Source organism: Vicugna pacos, chromosome 3 (assembly GCF_048564905.1).
Source record: "Vicugna pacos chromosome 3, VicPac4, whole genome shotgun sequence".
Lineage (NCBI taxonomy): Eukaryota > Metazoa > Chordata > Mammalia > Artiodactyla > Camelidae > Vicugna > Vicugna pacos.
In genome coordinates, this window is record NC_132989.1 from 88,464,055 (window position 1) to 88,491,370 (window position 27,316).

The 27,316-nt window shown below is 34.9% G+C and overlaps 1 protein-coding gene across 2 annotated transcripts in view; it reads right to left on the bottom strand.

The window, feature by feature from the left end:
• Window positions 1-27,316, bottom strand: part of PARP8 (poly(ADP-ribose) polymerase family member 8) — a 157,769-nt gene that overhangs the window by 52,879 nt on the left and 77,574 nt on the right. For both annotated transcript variants that reach the window (XM_072958711.1, XM_072958710.1), the window contains exons 4-10: window positions 22,819-22,856; window positions 15,979-16,068; window positions 15,147-15,217; window positions 13,584-13,661; window positions 12,216-12,310; window positions 3,058-3,118; window positions 2,489-2,579 (exon numbers count right to left, since the gene is read on the bottom strand). In XM_072958711.1, the coding sequence (XP_072814812.1) occupies window positions 2,489-2,579; window positions 3,058-3,118; window positions 12,216-12,310; window positions 13,584-13,661; window positions 15,147-15,217; window positions 15,979-16,068; window positions 22,819-22,856 (524 nt within the window). The remainder of the gene's footprint in view (window positions 1-2,488; window positions 2,580-3,057; window positions 3,119-12,215; window positions 12,311-13,583; window positions 13,662-15,146; window positions 15,218-15,978; window positions 16,069-22,818; window positions 22,857-27,316) is intronic.

The window sequence follows — 27,316 nt, forward strand, 5'->3', positions numbered from 1 at the left end:
TGGAATTGGGGTGAGTAGAGATAAAACGACCCAATTTTCTTCCTAACCCTGTTAATTGAAAAAAAAAAAGTTCATACATGAGGGCTTCTTTTTCTTTTAACCATCATCAGAATAAAATAGAACAAGTACATTTCAAATCACTAAAGAACTAAAATGAGAGATATAGAAAATTACATGGGGAAACAGCAAAAACACACACCTACAGGCTGGGATATTGTGCAGATATTACAAATCATTCCATTTTAGAAGATTTAACGACTGGAGGACAGGCTCATGACATAATATTAAGGTGTACAGCTATTTATACAATTCAATGTCAACTTTAAGACAATAAATCACATGTGCATAGAAACACCAAACTATTACAGGTTTCTCAGTATAGAGGGATTTGGAGGAATTCTTCTTTATTGCATTTCTATGTATCTGAAATAATCAAAATAAAAATATATAACATCTATTTTGGCTTTGCCTAGCATTAAGTCCAATCAGTTACTATATGCTATTATATGTTGATTATTATACATTATACAAAAATTAAAAAGTAGTGACTCAACAGAAACATTTTCAAAATGAGGATATATCTCATAAACTTGAAAGAACAGGTTATTTTTCTTATATGAAAAGCAGCACTATATACAATAGCCAAGACATGGAAGCAACTTTAATGTCCATTGACAGACAATTGGATAAAGAAGTTGTGGTATCTTTATATGGTGGAATACTACTCAGCCATAAAAAGGAATAAAATAATACCATTTGCAGCAACATGGATAGACCTAGAGATTATCATCCTAAGTGAAGTAAGCCAGAAACACAAAGAAAAATACCACATGATATCACTCATAAGTGGAATCTAAGAAAAGAAAAAAAAGAAGACACTAATGAACTCATCTACAAACAGAAACATATTGGCAGACAGTAAACAATCTTACAGTTACCAGGGGAAAGGGGATGGGAAGGAATAAATATGGGAGTTTAAGATTTGCAAATGTTAGCCACTATACATAAAAATAGATTTAAAAATTTTTCTTCTGCGGAGCACAGGGAACTACATTCAATACCTTATAATAACCTTTAATGAAAAAGGATATGAAAATGAATATATGTATGTATATGCATAACTAGGACACTGTGCTGTATACTAGAAATTGACACATTGTAACTGATTATACTTCAATAAAAAATAAATTAAAAAAAAACTCAAGTAAAAGTTGATCTTAAAAAGAAACAAAACAAAACACCTAACAGTAGATGTAAGTCCCTTAATATTCCTAAAGAAAAACACAGAGACCATGGTGAAGTGTGCATAGCAGATTAAAAATGGCCACAATTTCAAGCGGTGCCATCCATGCCCCCATCCCTTGATTCTGGGTGGGTTCTTTGACAATTTTGATCAACAGAATACAGTGGAAGATTCTTTGAGCCTTTCACCATACCCTGTCTCTTGGAACACTTGCTTTTGGATTCCAGTCATCATGCTACAAGAAACCCAAATCTCACGAAGAAGCCCAGTGGCCATGTGTAAGGAGACACTCTAGTCAATAGTCCTAGCTGAACTCTGAAATGACACCTGAATCAGAGGCTAGCCATCTGAAGCCCAACCATCTTGAGCATCCAGCCTAGCAGAGCCTTGAATGACATAAACCTCGCCCACCATCTGCTTGCAAAAGCATGAAACTTCAAGCAAGAGCTACCCAGTTGAGCCCAAATAATGGTGAGAAATAAGCTGTTTTAAGCCACTTCATTTTGGAGTGGTTTGTTCTGCAGCAGTAGAAAACTGCAACAACATGAGTAGATTGTGTGTGTGTGTGTGTGTGTGTGTGTATGTCTGTTAGCAGAGAGAGAAAACATTTAAATCCAGTAAGTGTTGGCAATATTTATGATAGTGTCCTGTGTTATAACAGCTATCCTTTGAGATACAGCAGAATCAGCCCTGCAGGTATTGGAAAACAAAAATACTATTATGATCTCCACTTTCAAAAACATATTTCTGTTACATTTAGGCTAAATCCAACAGCAAGAAAAGGTGAGATAAATAAACATTAAAATTAAATATCAAACACTGGAAACTGACACAACATTGTAAACTGACTATAACTCATTAAAAAATGTTTAAATAAATAAATTTTGTTTGGCTCATCAAAAAAAAATTAAATCTCAGAATCAGAGACACAAATAATTAAACTTAAGAGCAATCGAAAGTATACTTACTGAGCTTCTACTATATGTGGAATTTTTTTTTAGGCCTTACTGTGTTTATTTCACAGCAGTTTGTCAACTTCTGAAACCTATGCAACTAAATATTATAAGTTTCTGTTTCTATAAGTTACACTGGCGATAAAGTATCTCTGTTAGGATGCAAGTATATTTAAATATCAATATCAAGATAGCTACAATTAGGTTTAGAATTACCAAATGAAGAGTCACTTTGCTTAATGCACAGTGCACAACTAATTAATATTCAAAACAACAGAGAAATAAAACTAACCTGGGCCATTTAAATACTGTGTAAGTGAACAGTGTAGTCGGACAATTATAGGTTCTGTTCGAATCACTTCCCATGCCACAGCAATCTCCTCCTGTGCAAATATTTAAAGCATGAATTAGTCATCTTTCAAAGTTCTTGATTTTTTCCAAGATAAAAAAAATTTTAAACTTATTTTGAAGAAATTCATAAATCAATAAGGCCTACAAATTATCTCGAAACCTACTGATTTGTGGGGGAAAAAAGCTAAAGTACTTTTATTTTTTGCCTTTCACATCTGAAAATTAAAGTGAAACTTAAGAAATAATAACATACTATACTTTCAGCCCATGAGTTTCAGAATATACTAAAAGATCCAAGGCAGAAATATATATACATTTATATAATCTTTGCTTCTTCAGCCAGCATAGTATTCTTCATAAATCACTTTCACAAAGTCATTACGTTACTAATGGTATAGTAAAAGAAATTTAGTATATAAAGCATATAACAGAAACCAAAGTTAAATTTCTTCCAAGGATAAGAGTGTGTTTTTAAAATGCACCAATCACCCTGTGTAAGTTGATACTTACATCAAGAAAGCTAACATCAATATGCAGATCAATATCTACATCATCAATGGCTCCATATTCCCTGAAAGCAAAGATTAACATTAATCTTTTCATTTTCCTTAGAACAGAGTGTGCCCTAGGTTATTTTAAACTGGAATTTAACCATGATTTCTCATCCCTGATTTCCACGAATAGCTCAGAAGTGACTGTGGACATGAATTAACTAACTCAATTTAGTTGGATTATGGTCTTGTGTGACCTATTCATACCATACAGACATCTTTCCATTTTACATACACTCATATGCATGCATAAACTCAAGAGTTATTTGGTTCATAGTTTCAAACATCACCAGTTCTCTGTGACAAATTAAATAATCTTCTCAGGCAACCACTCTGTTTTCACTGTGCTCTCTGAAGATGAAGAGCTGCTCCTAAGGATAAGAGGCGCTCCTGACACAAGGCAGGGGTGGAGGATGAGTGACTGCCACAGTATCGGGCCCATAAATACTCCTGTCATGTCAGACATCAGTGGTTCTGAAACTGATCCAGGTGCTCTGCCACTTAAATGTCACTATGTTTTGACAGGCAGCTCTAAAAGTCTGATCTATCAAAATTAAAACAAATAACAACAGCATTTTCCACACAAAGGCATCACGAAGGCCGACTTTCTTCCAGCCAACGTCGTACCAAAAACCAGCATATTTAAAGTTAATCAAAGAGCGTAAAAACAGTAGTTTTTATATTCTCCACATACATAGGTCTCTATTTTGGACATTTTACAAAATTCTGAAGTTACCAATGTTAAACAAAGTGAAGGAGAAAACTATGGAGATCATAGAAATTATATAGGTTAATGGTCAATATTCACTGAGCACTTACTGAGCCAGTAATCATTCTAAGGATTTTATATGAGTGGGCTCATAGTGCACTAGGTACCACTACCATTTCCAGTTCACATCTCCACTAACCGAGGCTTGGAGTAATAGGGTAACTCATCCTCATCACTCTGTGGCAGAGCTGGGATTTGAATACACAGATCCTATTTATTTATGCAAGTGCTTAGTCAATTCAATATTCAATAAATGATTACTTTGTGTTGGAAACCAGGTCAAACATTAATGGGTGATCTCATTAGGTCCTCATCAGAGCCTTATGACAGGGACACAATAACTACCCTCATTTGTAAATGAGAAAACTGAGGGTCAGGGAAAGTGAAACAGGTTGCCAAAGAGCAGGTAGGTCAGTAGGGAAGTCAGGCATTGAATTCATGTCCAACTTCAAAACCGTTAAGTGCAGTATCAGGCACACGGTAAGTACTCAGGAAAATTTCTGTGTGTTATATATTCAAGTAAAGCTAAGGTAGTACAAAACTGGCACTTTTATAGGGTTCAGAGAAAGCATTTTTAATGAATAAATGGCTTCCTGTAATTTGATGAATAAAGGAATCCAGGGAGTCTTTTTGCTTTTTGATTTCTATGACCAAAAAAATGCATCACATTAGGAAATAATAATTTGTATAACTCAGGGAAATATATACAAGATCCTGTGGTAGCTCACAGCGAAAAAGAATGCGACAATGAATATATCTATGTTCATGTATAAGTGAAAAATTGTGCTCTACACTGGAAATTGACACAACATTGTAAACTGACTGTAACTTCATAAAAAAAAGTTAAAAAAAAAAGAAAATTGTAACTTGGCCTCTATGCCTTTTCCATTCTCTCCTTAAAAATATATCAAAACACTGAGCACATTTTCATTATTTACAAAATTATACTTTTTATTTTTTCATGGTCATATTTTCAAAGGTTACATAGAGAAAAAAGGGATAAAATTATTCACAAAGGAATTCTTTTAATTGCATGTGTTGAAACATCTGTTGTTATTCATAAAGGATAAAAACTTTAATAATTTTATACAAATTTAGACATGATATGCAAATTTGGATACAAAAATATGCCAACTTAGTCATGAAATTATATAGAACCTAAGACAAGAATAAGGATCAAACACATGAACCATTTCCTTTATGCCTCTAGTTCAGAGTTCAGAAAACTTTCTGTAAAGGTCAAAATAGTACATATTTTTAGTTTTTGAGGCCACTTAGAATCTCTGTCACATATTCCTCTTTGTTTCTGTTTTTGTTTTTTTTTAATAGCCCTCTGAAAAAGCAAACACCATTTGTAGCTCACAGGCTTTTCAAAACAGGCCCCAGAGTCCAATGGTCATAATTTGCTAACCCTGAACATCAGCAAATTATCTGTAATATTATAAGAAGTCAAAATCTATAGTCAGGCATATTAAGAGAGAGCTATTAAAGGTAATGATGAGGACAGATCACTAGTGATGTTCAAAAGACACTTCCATGGTGCAAAGAAGACTTGACTACAACCGTTCCCAAGAAAATTATAACAAATATGTGAAAACTTTTACCTAGAAGAATGTATATGAGTAGAAGTTAGAAAAAATTGAATAATGAGGAAATACTTAAACTATGTCTTGTTGATATGATTGTTTTTAAATTACACATTACTAAAAATGTTGATAAAAAAATATTTAGTAACCTGAGGGAAAACTTCCAAAAATACTATTTACTAAGCAAGCAGATTATCAAAAAACTATGGGAAATAAAATACTTTTTAAAAATCAGCTAGAAATAGGAAAATCGAAAAAGTAGACAAAGTACTTATATATTAACAATAGTTTGTGGATAAAATTTACTTTATAAAAAATGCTACATTAGTTTTTTTTAAATCGCTACTTTTCCTGGTATGGTAATGTAGACTCATTATATAAAACATGAGAAAGAGAAAATTGGACAATGAGTAATTGTAATACCACCACCCAGAGACCATTCTTTTTGTTTACATCTCACTCCAGTCTCTTTCATATATTAATATATCATGTAATATGTATGATTATCGTTAAGGATAATATGGTATGTAAAGATTTTTGTTCTGCTCTTTCACTTCTATAATGAGTATTTTTTATATGTGGAATATTCTTCAAAAACCATACATTTAAATGTCTGTATTTATATAAGTAATATTATATAATATAACATTAGGTTGCTTTTGATTTTTTTTACACTATAAATATTGATAAATAGCCCATTGCATAAAAATGTATGCACAGGTATCTTCTCAAGAGTATAATTTCTAGAATTACTGAGTGAAATAAATAGTGTAACTATATTTGGGAGTCTTGAAATATACTGTTTAGTTACTATTTTAGAAGGTTAAAACAACACCAGCCAGGTCTCACAGTGACCATTTCCCAATCTTCATTATCACTAAGCATTTTTTTCTCCCATCTTCGCCAATTTCATAGGGGAGAACAACTCTGAATTTATTTCTGTTGGCAAGACTTTGGTATGTTGAGAGGCAGGGAAAAAGGAATCAGAGATAACAGAAATCAGTATGTACCTTACCCACAGCTCCTTCTTTATAAACAGATTTCCAGACCACATCGACAGAATGTATCATAAAGTTATGTTCAGAATGTGACATACGTTCTTTATAAAACCTTTCATATGTGAATTTTAAAGTATTCTTTGTATGATTTCTTCAACACTGTTTTGGTTAAAAGTTCCCAATTTCTCACACTATCAATTTCTTTCCAAAAAAAAAAAAAAAAAAAGGAACTAAAGGGTTACAAGTGTTCTTCACCAGAGCAGAGCGCCAACACAGAATTTTAAGGTGACAGAGGCATTAAAGGTTTGCAATTAACTGGATTCTGCAGGTGTAGATCCGTAAATAGGTACACTTTTTGTTTCCATGCCACACTTCAGAGAACTCACAACACTGTGTATATGCAAACCAATTTCTGTTGTGATGCCCTTTTTATATAATGCCAGTAATTCCACGTTTCCCACTGCGGGATCACAAAGCGTGATTACAGCTTGTCCAGGTGCAGCGACCCAGTCACCAGGATCACTTCTGTATCTGAATACCTTCCAGTAGCCTTGGATCTCATGAACAGCAAATGCAGAAGCAAGGCGAATGCCTGAAATATGAATGCAACTCGAATTGTGAAGCTCGCTATCTGATTGTGTACTGAGTGCTGTATCGGGTTTATAATAACGCAAAATAATTCCGTGCCTGCCTCTATTTATTCACCATGAAAAGATCACATCAAATTGAACCTGAATGCTTTTTTAAGATAAGGGAAACAACACAGAAATGATCTGATGCAGTTACTTCACTCTGAAACTGAAGGTTGGAGAACTGCTCCACAAATTTCTTTCCAGACATCTGAGTCAGTCTTTGAATCGATATATCTTGAAATCGAGCCATTTGATCTTGCATATTTACATGTGGTCTAGTTCATTTAAGAACATATGTATGAAATATAATTTTCTATGAACATGTATTTTTGAGGGCACCATGTGTTAGAATTCTCAGTGATTCATTTTCCTATTTTTTTTATTGGTGTATAGTTGATTAAGAATGTTGTGTTAGTTTCTGTATACAGCAAAGTAATTCAGTTACATATATATATATATCATTCTGTTTTTCAATGGAACAAATCGATAGAACATCCTCATTAATGAGACACCACATACTTCCAATACATTAAATGTTAGAACACCTATGTTGGTCCTCCTTTCTCTATGAAACTACAGTTTATTCGTTATACAGTTGTGTTTTATAATACCATCTGCTGAAAATTAGCAGTGATTGTGCTGGTTACAAAAAGTATATTTTATATACATAGCCTTCCTTTATTAGCTGCCAAGGGAATTATATGTATACACATACATACATGAAATGCTACCATGAGTTCTTGGGAAATTAACCTCTATTGCTTTTTGGTTATTTCTGCCTTCAACAACTGGTCAGTTATATTTTGAGAAGAAGTATATTTTGGGAAGAAACATACACCTTCCTATGACATCCAAAACCCAACAGCTTGCACGTCTGTCTCTGCAGGCTACTCAATGTGCGTTTTATGCTCAGGGTGGGAGGGATGCTTGTGAATAGGCCAAGAAATATGCAAACTCAGAAGTCAGGAAGAAATCTTGGCAGATTAAAGCATTTGCAAGACTGTATTCACAGTAGCTATAAATTTCTCTAAGGGATAACAGAGCTGAGAGGAACTTAAAAATTAGATCCAGATAAGAAAGGAAACCCACGTAAAGTAAGTGTATAAGAGGTACAGTACAAACAGTTGCTACAGTTCTGCCCTCAGTTTAAAAATCCTTGGGTTTTGCTTGAAGAAAGCACAGGCGTTGGAAGTAGAGGTCACTGTCTGGGACCTGACACGCTGAAGCTAACACCTGGATCTTGTCCCAGTGTTTTTGAAAAATAGTCTCCCCTTTTTTCTTTCATCTGTGTGCCTCCTGTCATCACTTTCCCCTGGTTTTCAGAGTCAGACTTTTTTGTCTAGGCTCCAGAGGCAGAAGCAGGAGAATCAATTTGCTAGAAGGGACATGACAAACATCCAACTCCAAGATCTTCTTTTGACAAATGACATACTTCAATGAAGGTTAAGTTATGCTGTGGTAATAGACATCCTCAAACTCTCACTGGTTTAATACACAAGAAAGATTTATATCTCACTCACATTACCTGGTTATTATGGAATCCTGGCAGGAGACAGAAGGCTACTCATTGGAGTTGCTAAGGGGCCCAGAGTGATGGAGTCCAGGGGATGTGGGAACTCACACACTAGCACTTATGCCAACACTAGTTGTGTTGTCCACATTATAAGAGTTAGGGAAATACAATCCATACGCCAGAAGAGAAATGGAATATCTATTATGTGGTCCTACTGGCCCACAACTAAAGGAAATTCAGAAATCCAGAGAAATTAAAGTGGTCTACCCTGATATATGTGGCTTTTTCTTCCCTTTTCTTTCTTTCTCTCTCAATCTCTCTCATTCTCTCTCTCTCTTTTTTGGGAGATACATGCTTGGCTGATGGGCCTGGATATAGTAGCAGAGCTTCCTCAAATCTTAAAAAATCTTCAGCATGCCCTCTCCTCCAAATCATCAACTCCAAAATTACAATCATCCAACCACAAAGAGTGATCAAAATGCAGAACAGTCACAGTCTGGCAACCTTCCAAGCTACTTTAAGCACTACTCACAATAAAAAGGTTAGAATATTATTAATTTGCCTTGAACTTTTAAAAAAAATGGATGATGGTATGATCATAAAGCAAAGGATACTGTTTTATATGGGGTAAAAGTTTGAAACATCATAAGCAAATTATTAGAACCATTTCATTCCTGACCAAATGAGAATTTTGTGATTTGTAATTCCTTACCTTTCTAAAACTATCCACCTCAAGTTGTTTTTGATGACACTGATCAATTTTTTTTATAAATACATGAGTATAGGAGTCAAATTATAATGAAAAACATAAAATACCCTCATTCTGTTGCATGATTCAAGATGAGACATATTCAGACTGATCATAGGGTTACTCATGGTCTCCCACAGACCTACCTCCCTTCCTGCACAAGAGCCCATGAATCAGAATTGTCATCACTGTTTACAAGTGTGGTTCAACACAGCCAGAATGCTGCTTGTGAACGACTTGGCCAGGGAGAGCTAAAACTCTCTACGTAAGTAATAAACATATCACCAGTCACTCTTTCCATGGCCTCCTTCAGCTCACTTTCAGAGGGTTTTGCCTATCTCTGCTACTTTCATCTCTTACAGAGAACTTAGATGTGGTTAGCTGCCTTTCTCATTAGATGTCACATAAAAAAAAAATGACACCAAATAGCCTATTATGCATATTGAGGTACTTTTGCTCTTCAAACTCCATTAAGTTCGTATAAACCTCAGTTAAGTAAAAGAACAGCTAATTAGAACAGTCTGTTTTCAATAGACTTACACGTCTGCAAGGAAGATGACTCCGAGACCTTCTGTCCAACTACTCCTTCTCCCATGTGTCCAAGCCACAGTATTTGAGACCAGACAGTAAATTCATTCTTATTTATTTTAAGTAAATCAAACTAGTCCTGCTATGATTCACCTTTACATCATGAGGCCTCTGGGAAATTATTTATTCTGGAAACATCCTCTGTAGTTAGAGAAAATCTAGAGCAGGCAAGAACATGGCTTGCATTCATTAAGATTTAAGTTGGATCAAAATTTGTAAGTGGAAGAGGCAAGAGGGAAAAAAATAAAAACCATTTATGACTTTAGATACTTCACTCAAATGAAATTCCAAATATTTCCGTGATTTCAACAGATCATAATTATCAATAATTTTATTAATAATGGAGAATACTAATAGGGATGATCGTAAGTTCTTAATAAATGCTTGCTGAAGAAACAAAAATATTCATATCTATATGATGGTACGATTCAGGCCTAGATAGCATGGAAATATGTGTAAAAACATCTTTAAAAGCAATCAGCTTTTGGGTGCTAAGGTGATCCTCTAAAGAAAAACATGTATTTCCAATGAAAATCAGTTGAATTCTATGTTGTGTTGAATGATGAACAATGTCCCACAGACTTTTTTCTTTTGGGGAGGTGCAGTTAAATTACTGCAATTCAAGTTTTAAGCTTTCAAGCAAAGTTCGACTAAAGTTAAAGAATTAGTCACTGTTTGGGACTATTTACTGATAGTCCCTATTGCCTTCTTCATTTATTCATTCTATACTACTTACTGGATCTCCATAGTCCTGTCCTGGAGCCATAGTACAGATCAACTGTGAAATGATCACAACTAATTTGCAAGAACTTTGAAACAAAGATACGCTTTTCCAAGTATAATCCCAATCATTCTCACTCAACTGCAGCCTAATGCACCTGCATGAGTAGGAGAGAGAGGGTCCAGATACACAACCCCAGCTTATTTCGGCCGCGGGTGGCTGTGAGTTTCTCTTTCTAAGGGAAACTAAAACACCCAGCAATTGTAAATTACAGCCGTATTATACTTCCTGACAAAAGTATTTGTGCGCTCTCTCAAAATCTGGACACCTCCACTGAAAAGAATGTAACTGGTTCCTATGAACATTTTTCACGGATGTTGGCCACTGAAAACAATCAAGATCCCCCTAGCCTGTATTTTATACATGCCGTGTGCTATGCGAAATACCGGAGTACAAGCATGACTGGAAACCAAAACAAAACAAAAGGAAGGCAAACAACAAAAAAGTGTGCTCCCCCAGCCTTCAGAGAACTCAGGGTCTACAGGGAGAGAAGTGAACCAATAACGACAAGACATGAACAGAATAAGAAATGAGGTACGAGCCAAATGTGATGGGGAGTGCCGGGGACAGAACAGCTGAATCTGCAGAGAGAGTCAAAGCAGGCCCAGAGAAAAGCTGACCTTTGGACGGGGCTTGAATAAAGACAGCAACCGGGTTTGAGAGGGAAGCACTGCCTGATAAGAGACCAGCTCGGGCAAATGGCCAAAGTCAAGAGGAAGTACAACCTGCGTGGAGAAGGGAACAGTCCTGGCTTGGGTGGGTGAGGCTGGAACCCAGGTGAGGCTGGGAGAGGGGTCTGGAACTCCACGGGGACCTGGAGACCATCCTTAAGGCAAATAACGAAAATCTGAACTAATGAGATCTGACTCATGGAAGGAAACTAGTATGATGGCAGAAAAGGATTTTTCTTAAATTAAGGAGAGGGAAAAAAGGTGAATAAGGATGGTGGGGATTTCTGAATGATTAAAGTGATAAAAAAAATGGTCTGGAAATGTATCACCAAGTAAAACATTAAGTAAGTGCAGCATAAAATACATTATCATTCAAACACACATTGTGCAAATTTATGTCTTTTTTTTTCCTTTTTTTTAGGGGCCAGATCACATATCACAATGAGATTTGGATACCAGCGGTTACGCATTATTTACTTTTATTGTCTACACGAATGTTCCCTTGATTTATGAGAACAGCAGGGGCCCAGCTGGCCAAATCTGTAGGAACTGATTACGATGCTACTTAAGACTGATATTTTATCAGACCACCTCTCCAAAGTGACTCATTTCTTTAATGCAATGTCATCTTAAACCACATGTACAACAAAACAAAACCAAACCAAACCACCAGCCGTAAATATGCCATTTTGTGTAAGTAGAAACGTTATAGATTCTTTCCTATACTTTCAAATATAATTAAGCCCAAGAAAATTTCTAAATAACTCCAAAAGGAAATCCCAGGGACTCTCCAAATAATTTTAATTTGCACTCACCAGAGCACTTACGTACCTGAGAGAAACTGCGCGTGGCCCGTATATCTCTCTCACTGCCGACAGGTCCGCTTCCAGCTGGGGGTGCTTGTGCAGCTCCCCGTCATAGTTCACCTGGCGGAACAGGATTCATGCGAAGTGACTGAGGGTGAAGACAATCAAGAGAACCAACTACAGACAATCTCCTGACAGGTTCCCCTCTCGGTTCTGCCATGGGCATTCTCCCTGTCGTCTTTATTAAAGCGTACAGATAGTTCAGCAGTGTACAAACTAAAGTTCTTAGGTTCACATCCATCTACTGTAATTTATTATAGTAAAATTAGACTGCTTTGTAGAGTAAAATTAGACTACTCTGATACGAAGATAATGCCATTGTTAAAGGCAGGAAGCAAGTGTCTGGCAGATAATATGGAAAACTTCTAGGCTGAAAAACAGCATTTACTTCCTCTATATACGAATTAGCTGTGTAAGCAAAAACAGAAAGAATTATTTTACAAAATGTTAAAGTGCTATATCGGTTAAAGAATCATTAGGAAAAGTACCCCATTCTTAGTAAGGCATTTCTGGAGGAAAAAACCTAGTTTTATTTATGTCCATATCTATACTTCTTTGCCTATGCCTGATTGACAAATTACTGATTTTTTTAATTCTGAATGCATAAATTGCTTGTATTCTTTTATGTAATAACAACTTTGGCTTTAAAGCATCTCTTTAACATATTACCTTTCAATGGAAATACTATCCAAGTTACAAAAGATATTTCATCAAGAAGTTTACAGAAACAGAACAAGACACCTATGTAGCCATATCCTAAAATGAATTGTTCAGTTTTAAACTATAACATTATCCTGGAAAAATATAATTAATCCTTGTGTATCTATGCATATACAGCTATGCTACTTTCATGTACATAAATTACGATGTTTCTTTGTAACAACTTTTCAACAGACACTTTATATCAGGATAAGAGGGAAGGAAAACGATAAATACAAATAATAAGGATGCTCAATAATTAGGGCCCATCAATTTTAATAAAGGTTAATTATCTTCCATTTAAAACAATCCATGCTTTTATTAGAAGTGTCGCCATTTCAAAATAAATGTAAAAGTTAAAAGCACAATAAAATGCTGTCTGCAAAATCTCTGTAATGAAGTAAGACAACTTCTATAAATAAATGATTATAGTTAAAAAAATTGTAAAAGAAACCTTAATTTCTGGAAATATGTAGAAAATGAGAAACAAATAAACTACATGAGTTTCCTAGTTAGTTACAGAGCCCTCAGCAACACACAGGTCTCTCAGATCACGAGCACAGGTTTCCGCTGCAACACGTCTGGCTGTTGCTACCTTTGAGACTAGACACTTGGGAGCACCTGGTGTGCTTACCTGTCCCCCATAATAAAATTCTTCAGAATCATTATCACCTTCAGAATCTTCTTCCACTGTACTATTTTGTCTTGATTCCTTAAAATAATAAGGAAAGTAATTTTAACGGACGAACCAGTGTGCCTCCTTTTGAAAAGAACATAGCAAGTGGCCGGAATAGGTGGGTCTTGTGCATATCATGCGTAGCATATAGATTTTAAATAAAAATATTCGTGGTGCAGAACAAGCCAGAAACACAAGGTAGTAAGGGACAGTTTTGTGGGTGTATTAAGCTCTTTGTACGTCCTTTTTAGAAGTTCTACTTTGCTGATCTTGAGTTGTACAATTTAGTATTTGATGTGTATAAAAAAAACTACGTATTATCAATCACAACTTTGGTTTTGTTCTGATAAAACACGTGACAACCTCATGTTAATACACTTTTTATTAAAAAGTTCCTCAGCATTAGTTATCCCAGACTGTTCTCACTTCCACTGCCAACTCTACACAATGGTATGAAAGAAAGGACACTTTGAATCTAATAATATAAAAATCAAATTATGGAAATAAGTATGAGTCACATTATAAAGAGAACTTTCGGTATGTAGAAACTGTTTGTTTTAGATTTCAGATTTCAAAAGGATATTTAATTAAATATGCCTGAACTTCAAGCTTCAGTTTCTAATTAACTGAACCACATCCATTACGTGTCTAAGGTGCAAACAATGAAAATTCATCTAAAGTAGCTAATGGTGGCATTTCTATCCCTGGCTCTGTTAAAATGAAAGAAAAGAAAGGTAGCTTCCTTTAGACACAGGAATCTATCAGTCCAATATTCTGTAACCACCCCTAAATTTCTAAACCAAACTTCAAATTCATAAGGGAAAAAAAAAACTAGAAAAGGGTACTCAGATTTTACAAAATACTAACAGTTTTTGGTTTTAGCAGACGAATGCTCAATCAGTGACTCTCTGGGTAGCTTAAGAAGAGCAGGAGGAAGGTGACTTGGAGAGGAAAGGAGGGTTGTTATCCAGTGCATGGTTTTAAAATGAAGAGTTGTCCATCCTGCCAGTGTTTATTTCCAGATTCAAGTGAATTTGTAAATAAAGGTGAAGAAAGGGGGTGAATCTGCTGCTGTTGTTTTAACACTAGTCAAAAAAAAGAAGACCATACCCAGTCTCTGTGCTCCTTTCGCTAGAAAGATCATCTTTTACAGATGAAATGTTAAGGGTCCCACCAAAACTATGTCTGGACACATACAGTTATAACCATATTACATAAGTGCACCTCAATCACCTACGTTATTGGATGAAAATACAGAGAATAAGTTAGGCTTTGCATGCATTTTATTTAGATTTAAACCAGATGTTCTTCCTATGACTTTAAAGATAGTTAATTTTAGGTTAATTTTACGCCACCACCTTCCCCACACACAAGTCGCTAAGCCACGAGCTTGCACCTCATTCACTATATTCAGTCTTAACCTAGATAATAATGATATGAACTACGAATACATAGGAAATTTAGAATATATCTATACTGTTTTAAAGAAATAAAATAAAATATAAAATGTAATTTACATACCTCCCCATTTTCCTTCTGTAATTTGGATTTTATGGATAAGCAACAGTTAATGTCATTTGTCTTTCTTAATTCTGAAAGTTATAATTAAAAAGTCATTTTAGTTTTCAGTATATTATTTACCAAACATTCATAAGTTTCAGTATAAAAACACCCCAAAGGTGACTCTCCTTCGCAAGAGAGTTAAGGGAAATTTTGAAATTTTATTATGTTGGAGAATTACTTTAAATATAAGCTATTCTGATTTTTCCTTACCCATAAAAATGGTCAAACTATTCAAAATTGTAGAATAGATAGACAAGATTATACTGTATAGCACAGAGAAATATACACAAGATCTTATGGTAGCTCACAGAGAAAAAAATGTGACAATGAATATATATATGTTCATGTATAACTGAAAAATTGTGCTCTACACTGGAATTTGACACAACACTGTAAAATGATTATAAATCAATAAAAAATGTTAAAAAAAAGACCAGGAAAAAAAAAAAGTCAAACTAAAGTGCCACCATACAGATTCCTTCAGCTCTCATTATATATATTTCATGGAATCTACACTGCCTTCAGTACATTTTTTAAATATTCAATTTGTCTAGCAGTAATCAACAGTGTTTTTAAACAAGACTTTTTGAAAGTACTAATTTATGCATTCAAAAAAACTGTTGAAAAACAAACTAACGCACTTTAAATAGAAAATTTGTGTGGAGAATCAGATTCACAGGTGCCAGAGATAAATATCTGTTACACGGGTCAAAGGGAACCAAAAAACAAAGCTACCTGCAATTAAGAAAATATTAACCTGGAATTTAAAAAAATAGTATATTCCTATTACCTGTTGCTATTCGATGAAAAATTACTGGAATTGGCTCTGTAGTAACTAATACATCTTCATCGTTTTCTGAACTTGACACATAGGTATTATCTGAAAAGAAATATGGACAATTAATGGCATTGTAACTTGAAAAAATACAACCTTTATTAAAAAAAATTAAGGTTGACTTCCAACACTGATGAAGCATGCACTACTGATTGATCTCAGAAAAAATAAATTGCAGATTCATGTGTGAATGAATTGTAAATGGCTTCTTTAAAGACGTGTGCATCTCCTAGAAAAATACAGACTTGGGATAGAGACTATCCAAACACGCCTCTAATATCCCACGTGGCAATAGATCATCTGAACGCAACTGGTTGCGTTGCCCCAACTCACTGAAGAGGGTCCTTCTCAATACCAATGTCAACATGTACTACAGGAAGCAGGGTCAGCGAGTGGAGGCACACGACTCAACAAGATCACTTGGTGCAACAAAAAAGATTCAACACCAAGTCATTAAGGAATTTAAGCTAAAGACTTGTTGTAAGTCATACTCCTCATATTATTCTAATATATATTTTTGAATTGATATAAAGTCTCACTTTTTTCTTCCACAAATTTTATGTGAATAATACAAGTTGAATGCACAAAATATTAAATTATTCCATTGATTCTTTAAGTTTCTTATTCATTATTTGTTTCCCCTGGGGGGGGGAATAGTATTTTTATAAATTTAGGATTCTTCCCTGATAAATACTGATCTTCAAGCATATGGTAACATAACACACACAGCTGTTTATTCTACTTTGCTTTTTGATGATTATAGGGCATCTGTGATACAGATATTCACCAAACATTTCACCAGTTTCTAAAATAATGGTCCTATAATATGCTCGTCAGTGATGTATAAAAAATACAAAAATACATATAAAAAATAAAAGTATAAAATACACCCAACAAATAATAGAAGCCTATATTGATTTCTGCTAGGGAAATGAGTGTTCAGATGACTTGTGAATACATGATAAAGGATCTTGAGCCAAGTTTTCATAATATTGTGTCAGTATAGCAAGAACATGACTTTTAATTGACAGATAGCTAAGTCATTATTTCCAAAGGAACATCTGTACTGTTTTTAGACCTTGAGTAGTGAGTAAATCATAGTGCTATGTATTCACAGAAAAGCCACAGAGACTCTCAATAAACATAAGGCTTTAAGTTATTCAGGAAGGTGATAAGAGATGGGGGTGGATTCGATTTGAAACAAAGCAGGTACGCCTCATTACTTTTATTTGTCTTACTCACAAATTTTGCCTTATTTCCTCTTGAAGTAGCATCTTGAAGAGGGGAAGGTGTGAGATTTTTTTGTCTATCAAGTGAGACCCCTGAATAAGAAACAGATTTACTATAACTTTAATTACTGTCTCATCATACTAGTTGAGCTTTTGACCACTTATCTAGAGTTCTTCTGTCAGTAACTTCATACTTTAATTTCAGGTGAGGAGAAAAAAAAAACCCTCTCTTTTAAAGCCAGTTTTTAAATTTCTTAAGCCATCATTCGAAGTCTTACTGAGTTAGTTTTTTGCTACTGAACCTCCTGAAGATAAAAAGCATTAAAGCAACAGAAGCAATAGCTGACCACTAACTGGACGGGAAGATCTGGAAAAATCCGCACGGCGGACACGGTATCATAGAGCATCTCAGCGTCATGGAATGAGGAAGATTTTACTAAAGCATCAAATAAATTAGCACTTCCTGTTTAAGAAAACAGGGAAGTGAGTAACTCAGTTTAAAGGATCAAATGGCTTACATAAAGTGTTGACACTGGAAGGCAGTGAGATTTGATTCAAAAGAATAGAATTTGGTAAATCTATGCTGCATAATGCTGAAAGATAGGATTATGCCTTCAAACATATCATTTTCTAAGAGATTTTCTACCAGTTTGTATTTTGATTAGTATTTAGGCATCAGAACACTTTAAATCTCTGCTTTTGGCTTAATATAAACCAAATCAAACTGTTTTTAGTTTTCATGACAATATCTATTAAATCACCATTATGATACAAGAGGCCGGATCACAGAGGTACACCCAAGTCAAGAACAGAAATGTAAGGGAGTAGACAAAGCACTTCAGATCTGGACTCTGCTACCAACTAGCTGTTGATCCCTTTGAATCTAAACCACTCTCTGCTTAGTTATAAGATGAAGAGGTTTGCAGATGATCTTTGAGGAGCATCCCAGCTGTTTGAACCGATTCTGTTTTCTGTTGTTGTTGTTGTTTAACTTATTTCTAAATCTTCCTGAAACTATTCTGACATCTGTAATAATAACATCACATTTGTTTTGACATAGGGAAGTAGGACACAAAAGGGTAACGAATGCATTTAAGGTAATTAGTCAAAAACAGAACAGAATGCTTTCAAACTCAAATTCCTTAGCTGGAAGTCTCCCCTACAGCTGCCAATATTTTTCTTAAAACTTTTGAGGACATTTAGGTTCTTTTAAGTGTATGTTCTGTAGAGGACCTATTGATCTTTGTTAAAGGCTGTTAACAGTATGAATATTTTCTCTTCCCTTCCCTACAAGACTATGCAAGCTTTACTAGAACTTCCGTGGACAACTGGGGAGAGATGAGTAGAGAGCTATGGAAATGCATCTCTTAAATTACTGCTTTCAATCTATTTCAAATACAACATAATTTAACCCATCATTCCATTATTCATTACTATGTAACTTAATAGAAATAATTATAAATTATAATTATATTGGTTTTATAATACAATCTGGATATTTTCCCTATATATGATATTCATGTCAACCCCAAGTCATTCAATTATTATCCCTACTTTAAAGGTGAGGAAACCAAGGCTCAGAGAAATTAATTAACTTGCCCAAATTATTTAAGTCATTAAGTAATTACACATAGCTAGTAAGTGGCGAAACTGTCTGAATCCAAAAATCAATGCTTTGCCATGTTTTTTAAATATCAAAGACTGTCACTCAACAATTGCAAAATCTTGTAAAACATATAAAAAGGATGAGAGAATTCACACCTACCAGTAGGTGAGCCACATAATTAAAGGTGGGAACTAATGAGGAAGAAATCGGCTGATCGTAGTAGAGCCAATAACCTGTTATTTGTAATATACTGATCTTTGAAAAACAAACCCAAAAAATTGTCTACAGTATAAACTCCATGAAGAAGCACAGGTAAGTCAGAAGGCTGTTCTACTTCATTTTATTCTGAAGAGCCAATGCATCTTTAGTATTTCATTTATATTCATGTTATTATGTATATCTAAAACTCAATTAAAGACCCTCTAAATTTTCATTTTCACAAAAACAAACTATAAAGTGAGTTCCAACAGATGACACAGGCAGCTTAATAAATTAAAGTTATACAATGAGGGTGACGTAATCCTGAATTTGAAGGATTATGCTGATACAGTTTCATAGGGCAAAGAAAATTCCAACTTTCAAATGATAATGAGATAATCATTGAACCATACAATCCAGGAGGAGTAGGGAAAAGAGCCTGAGGAACACTGGCAGAAGGAATTAATACAAGTACTACCAAGACTGCTACATTTAGAAATTCAAAGCAACATAAAAGAGAGCTATTTGTTTGAGATAGTTTTTATAATAGGCAAACTTTTTGGAAGAAAAATCAAAGTGGGGAAAAAAGGCAAGAACAAATAGAAAATAACAGAAATGAGAAAGCAGAAATAACCACAGAGATAGAGAAGATGTTTAGAGTTACAGACTACTAAAAAAAAAACTTTCTGCTAAAAAACTTGGACATTTCACGAACATAGTGGGCTTTCAAGAAAAATACATGTTAAAAAATGACTAAGAAATAGAAAAGCAAAAATCACTAATCATGGCAGAAAAATGACAGTTGCCCTAAAACCATCCCTAAAAAGATACCAGTCTCAGATAGATTTGCTTGCAAATTCTATCAAATGCCAAAGAATAGTTTAATTCCTTCAGTAATCTGAAGTCCGTAATAACACAGAACATGACAAAATACACATATTGCTTACAGATCATCAGTGAGCTATCTGCTAATATAACTTGTCACCTTGTTGTTCAAAGGAGAAAACATTAGATGCCAAACAAAAACTTGATAAAGATTTAATACTCACTCTTTAAAAAAATAGAATAAAAAAAAAGCTTGGTAAATGAGAAAAGGAATGATACTTCCTTTTCTGAAAGCAACTGGAAGCATGCTCACTAATTTTGAGAGAAGGGACAAAGCTGCCAATCCACATCTACTATTAGAAATCATTCTGGAAGTTCCAGCCAGTGCAAGAGGAGAAAAAAATACAGGTATGAAAACTGGAAAGGACAAGCAAACATATTTTTCCTACAGTATTACCTAGATGAGAAATCAAGTATATTAACTGAACTCCTGGTACAAATAATTACACATTAAAATTTAATAATGGGGAAAATATTACCATAGTAATTAACATTCACTTTGAAGGAAGCACCATAAAAATACCACTACTTCTTCTTCAGAAGTGACCGAATTACAGACTTGGGTACCACCAAACTACACATCCTTGGGAAATATTTCACCTCTCAGAGCACATTTCTTCACATATAAAATGTCATGATAGCACTTGCTCTGTCTATACACAGACTGGCATTTAGAATCAATTCAATACTGTGAGTGAAAATGCTTTGTGTACGGTGAACTGGCTGTATCAATCAGTTCAAAATTCTACCCCCAAATGCACTCTGTCTTTGTGTTTTACTTACTTACATTCTTTTTCTTTTTATAAATGAAATTGTATTGGAAATTCACTACAGATTTGCTCCAAGAAGGGAATTCAATTTTAAAAAGCACAAATAATAAAAAAAAAACCCACTAATTTATTTAATTTCAATTTCTATACATTGTAGTTCCAGTGAGGCTCTTTTATGGCAAGAAAAACCAGAGTTAAAACCCCTTGGCCACAAGAGGGAGCTAAACATTTGGTTCACTTGGTTTATTAAAGGCATCTTCTACCATACTTCCTGCGCTACAGAATAATTCACTTACTGTCTTCAAATTGGGCTTTGATTTATGGCATTTTTTTCTATCACCTTGAATTAAAAGTCCTGCACCCCTCAACCATGGCTGACATTTCTAGGAAGTGCCTCAGATGAGAAGCACAATAATTAGAATATTTACAACAAATAGTGGGGCTTTTATTTTCCTAACATCCTTAAGCAAACATTCAGCGTCAAAAAGACTGCATCATAGTAAGGGAGAGGGCTGATTGCAAAGTCACGTACACAAAATTTTTTTCTTTATAAATATTTCATGTCTTGGTTAATAAAATCTGCCTAGAACACTTTTTATTAAAAGTTTACTTTATTAAAAAATAGGCATATCTTTAATAATGAATAACTCCTTGTTAAACTGTACAATAACTTTATAGAACAGTATGTTAAAAACATATGGAGATCATAGCAAAATAACTGTAAGGGAGTTTATGATTTATGAAATCATTTTTAAAATGTAACATTTGGTCTTACAAAAAGGTTAAATGCATAATGCAAGTTGCCACAGGAAATACCTGGCTTAAATGCTAAAGAAATAAGTTTTACAATATCCTCATAATATATTATTTAAAAAAAAATACTCAAAGTATGTATAATCAAAGTTATTTATAGCAATCCGGTCATTTTATACAGAAAATTACGATCCCAGTTTCAACCAAGAAAGTGAATAGGAATCGGAACTATGATTCCAATTTGTGACCCTGAAGGATCATAACAGTTTAGCTTGGTAACTATCAGACTTTATTAAGTAAGAATATCAGAGTAAAAAAAAATATGTATATATACATGAAATATAGGCAGAATAGCAAATTAAAATTTGCTATTCTTGGCCACAGAATATGATAAACAATAGATTCTTGTATTATACTCTTTAGGGTAAACTACCAAGGCATGTTTGGTCTACACTAAGTCTACAGAGATTATGCTCTTACTCAAGATAAAATTATAGATATAATCTGTGAGCAAAATACTAAGGAGAAACACATCTTATTTATAACTTCAAATTATCGTGACTTCAATGCTGGCACACATACCCTGTAATCTTTGATGAGATTCTAGTGAGTCTGGAATACAAGACTGATCATGGCCTAGAAGAAGGACACTAGTTTGATTCAGAGAGAAATGGATCTGGAATGATCTTACATTCTGTTTTCTATGGACAAAGTATCTGTGAACCTAGTGTTCTATTTCAGGACACACAGTGAGGACAGCTGTGTACATGCAAGAAGCCTAGTCAGTCTAGCAGCAGGGTCCACGGGCTCTGGACTTTCGGGTTCAAATCCCTGCTCTTCCTCTTACTAGCAGTGTCATCATTCATCTGTAAAATGCAGACATCATGGTGACAATCGCGGAGGGTTGCTGTGAGAATTGTTTAACTATTTATACACTTAAGAGAAATTAAGAAAGGCCTATTATTTTCAACTATTATTATTTTTAGTTATTATTCTAGCTGTTACTCTTACCTATTATTTTTAGATTACGAAAAGCCAAATGGTGTTCCAAAACCAACAATTAAACCAGGTTAGTGAATCTTTAATTGTAATGCGGTAAGTAAATAGGCTGAAGCTATCATACGGGCTCAAGGAAAGTACTTTTCATCGGGAACTATTTTGATTCTGGACTGCATCTTGGGGTAAGACATGTGCCTCACAGTCAACAGAATTCTTTTTTGTTTAAACCTTCCCCTGCTAAAGCTTCACCCCTAGATATATTCATATACATTTTACATCTTCAGAAGAAAAAAAAATATTCAAAGGAATCATGACATGAATATTTGTAACAAAAATATTAAGAAGAAAAACATACCTGGGTAATCTTCAGATACATGTACTGAATAGGATACACTGTTAAAACAGGAAAAAAAGAGAGAGAAAAGAAAGAAGTTACTGCTAAGGTAGATATGCTTTTACACAAAAACCAACCCCATGTTACCCATTCATTTATACAGATATAAGTATAAGCAGATATCAAAACAGATTAGAAAGCCTATTTGATATCTGACAAAGAAACTTAGACTTTTAAGATACATAACGTAGTAGTATGTATCTTTTGTGATACTTGTTTTACCAGAACTAGGTCTTTTTAGCTCAGCAGTGTCTAACATTCTGAAATGCATGATCATGTACGTCATGCTCAGATTGTATCAAATCATCTTTTCTTACAAAAAAGGAAGTATTCTTCCTGTTTAGTATGGCAGTCAAGAATTTAAACATTAATGAATTTAAGCATTTTATTTTTAACATCACTTCCCCACAATATGCCGTGCTTTTGAAACATGTCCTTTCCTTCAAAGAATTAGCAAAATGGTGACAGTGTAACTAATAGCTATTTATCAGCCAATCTTTCACCATCACTATGTATAATGAATGAATAAACTACCTCTTATTCTCAGAAGGATTGGGGTGTTTCAAAAACAATTTTAAACAACTCCTTTCTCAGTAACCCCACTGTCTCCATGTATTGATCACATATGACACATGGGAATGTGTCATAGTTTGTTTTCTCTCCTATCTCTACCAACTAGATTGCAAGTCTTGTGAGGTTAAGGTCCATGTCTATTTGGATTTTTAGCATAGTTACCTATGCGAAACACATACACATGACACATAGCATACATTAAATATTAGCATTTTGGATGGGTCAGTGGGGCTGCCACCTGTCACAGAAAACTCAAAATTTAGTTCAAGTTCAGCCAAATTAACTGCCTGTTAAGAACCCCCACCCCTCCTCAAAAAACCAAGTCTCTTTGAAGGAACATACAGAATACAGAGTCTATGCAAATGTATCATTCACAAAGTGAATCCAATACAATCCAAATTATTTGACATATGAACAAATAGGAAAAATCGAACCTATATTCAAGAGAAAATTTGATCCAAGTGTTGGGATTAGCCTTCAATCATTTAAAAACTATTATTGTAAGTGCTTAAAGGCATAAAGGAAAATCCAATCTGAAGAAGAAACAAACAAAAAGATCATCAGCGTCCTGTGGAACACTAGCAAAGAGCAAATATTTTGTATCATTAGAGTTTTAGAAGGTGAAAAGAGAGAGAATAATGCAGGGGAAAAAAAAAGAGCTAAAATATCTCCCAATTTGGGTGAAAGACATAGATGTATAGATTGAAGAAGCTCAGAAGACCCCAAACAGGATGAGTGCAAAGACAGCTCCACCCAGGTACACACAAACTGCCAAAAACCAAAAGGAAAACGAAAAAGAAAAAATTTTTAAACAAGAGAAAAAAATGACACATACAGGGAAACAGAAATCAATGTTGAGTTTTCGCAGGAAACTATGGAGGACACAAGACAGCAGAGCAGCAAAGGACACAGCGCAGGGGTGGGGGTGGGGGGGCCGGACAAAGGAACGACTATGAATCCAGAATGCCTCATCCAGGCCACATAGCTGTCAAAAGTGAAGGCAACTAAACAAGTTTTCAGAGAAGAAGAAAATTGTAGAACTATGTCCCAGCAGACCCAAAGTACAAGAAATCCCAAACAAGGTTCTTCAGGCTGAAATGACATCAGAAAGTCAAATACCCAGAAGGAATGAAGAGCACCAGAAACTGTAAATACAAAAGACGATTTTTCTCTTAATGCTTTTAAAATACACATGACTGTTTCAGCATTCTAACACTTCATCGTGGGATTTACGACCTACGTAAATGCAGTCCGTGTGACAGTTATGGAACAATGTCAAGGAGGGTCAAATGGGCGTATACGGCCTAAAGGTCCTTCATCTGATGGAAATGGTAGAAGGTCAACCCTAAATAGTAAGTCTAGGAAAGCTCAAGAATATATACTGTAATTCCTAGAGCAAGCACAAAAAAGCTTCAAAGACAAGATAAAGTGGAATTTTACATTCATTTTGAACATTTAATCCAAAAGAGGGCAGGAACAGAGGAACAAAAATCAGAAGGGGTAAACAGAAAAATAATAAATGGTGCCTGGATTCTACCACAGCAAGAATTGCCTTAAATGCTAATGCACTAAACACACTGAATAAAAGGCAAAGATGGACAGTTGGATAAAAAAAAAACTAGATCCAATTCTATGCCGCCTTTAAGAGATCTACAGTAAATAAAAAGACAGGTAGATTGAAAATTTAAAAATGGGAAAGATATACCATGCAAACAGTAAGCATAAGAAGACTGAAGTGTTTAAATTAATAACAAAGAAAAACCTCAAGACAGATACAAAGGGATCATTCATAATGATAAAAGGGTCAATTCATCAGGATGAAGGCACAACAATCATTAGTGTGCATGTACCTAATAACAGAGCTTCAAAATTCACAAGGCAAAACCTTACAGAACAAAAGGGAGACACAGACAGCTCCACAATCAGTTGGAGAAACTGACAGAACCAAACCCCTCCCCTCCAAAAAAATCATTAAAGACACAGACGATCTTAGATTTTCATAGAAAACTACAACCACAAAAAAGATATACAGAATATTATCTTTTTCTTTTCAGGCACAGGTGGATAGAATGTTCACCAAGATAAATCATATACTGGGCTACAAAGCTAGTCTTAATAAATTTGAATGGATTGATGATCATGATTCACTAGTTCATATCCTGGGTTTCCTGGCTCAACTTGCCCTATGATATTGAGTCTTGAGCCTTCAAAAAGCCACTGCCCGTTAGAATTTGTGACTGGACATTGGGTTCTGTGACTGTGGCCACAGGCAATGCAACCCTAGCAGGCAAGCCCACGTCTCCAGGACTCCACCAGTCAAATCCCTGACATGCTGCTGAGTCCTTGGAAAGAGATTAGGCAGAGACAAGAAAGACTAAATAAGGAAGTGGGTAGGAAACAAAGATGGCTGGTAATGAGACCAAATATTAATATACTGTTCTTTCATAAACCACATTTAATTGTTTAATTAATTCAAGAAGCATTTCTTGGTAACCTGGTGAACATTGTGTTAATGCCAAATAAGATTTAGGTAGGAAACAAAAATCAGAAGATGAATAAAAGATTAATTTTGAAAGAATAAAAGCATATAGAACATAATGAATATGAGAAAAAGGAACTTAAATATTTTAAAGCACAACAGTGTTTTTTTTTTTGCCTTTTATTTTTAAATAATTATAGATTCACATGAAGTTACACAGATAGTACAGAGAGGTCTCATGTCTCCTTCACCCAGTTTCCCCTACTGATTACACCTTACGCACCTATAGTGTAACATCAAAAGCAGGAAATTGACATTAGTGTAAAGTTTGGATATATTTCTATGCCATCTGCTTGCATTTGCATCGTGTACCTACTATAGCAAACTGAGATACCGAACTATGTGATTACCTAAAGGTTTCCCTCTTTAGAGTCGTACCTGCCTCCCTGCATCCCAACATCCCTAACCCCAGGCAGCCACTAATCAATTCTCCATGTCTATAATTTTGTCATTTCAATATTACTGTATAAATGAAATCAGAGAATGAAGCATAAAAGTATTCTAAGGCAAAATCAGTATTTTGAAATAATTACTATGATTGGAAACATTTAGGATAGACTGAAGAAGAGAGAGATTGAATTGAATAATAAAATGTGAGCAAACATGCATGGAGAGGTATGGAATGGGAAGGAGAAGTAGGAACAAATGGCAGATATTGGACCACAGCCAACACCCCAGCTTTGGGAATCATGGCCCTGAATTAAATGCCAAAAATCAGAAGACAAAATAACCAAGCCATTGGTGCCTCAAACAAGCTGGGGGAAATACACACCATGACCCTAGGTGAATTTATTTTCCCACAATTCATTCCCTTATACAATGGAACTACATTATGTAGAAATGAAATTATTGATGATCAAGGCAACCCTTCATCTGGCAGTACTATGTGACAGAAGCCTGGGACCTTGCCAGAGATTACACTCAGCACTAAGCCGAATTAATTCCCAACAGCTTACCATCTCAACCAACAGCATTTGGCTTCATCTTTCATCCGAATCAATGTCTAAATCCAAAATGAAACCTTAATACATTCCCATGTCTATCTCCAATTAGGGAGACTGCTGTGGTTAGGGTCAAACAAACGAGTCCAGTTTCAGCTTTGAGCCGTCCTAGATGGGCGGCATAAGAAAAGTCATTTCTATATGCTCAGCTTCCACCTCTTTTCAGCAAAATGGGGGAATCCAGATCTGCCTCGCAAGCCTGCTGTGATGATTTAATGGCTTAACAGGTGTAAAGCCCCCAGGACAACGCCAGACACACAGCAGCAGGTGCCGAGTGATTTTAGTCAGCTTCCAGTACAAGCAAGGAAAATTTACAGAAGTGAAATTTTACATGAATGAATGTGCT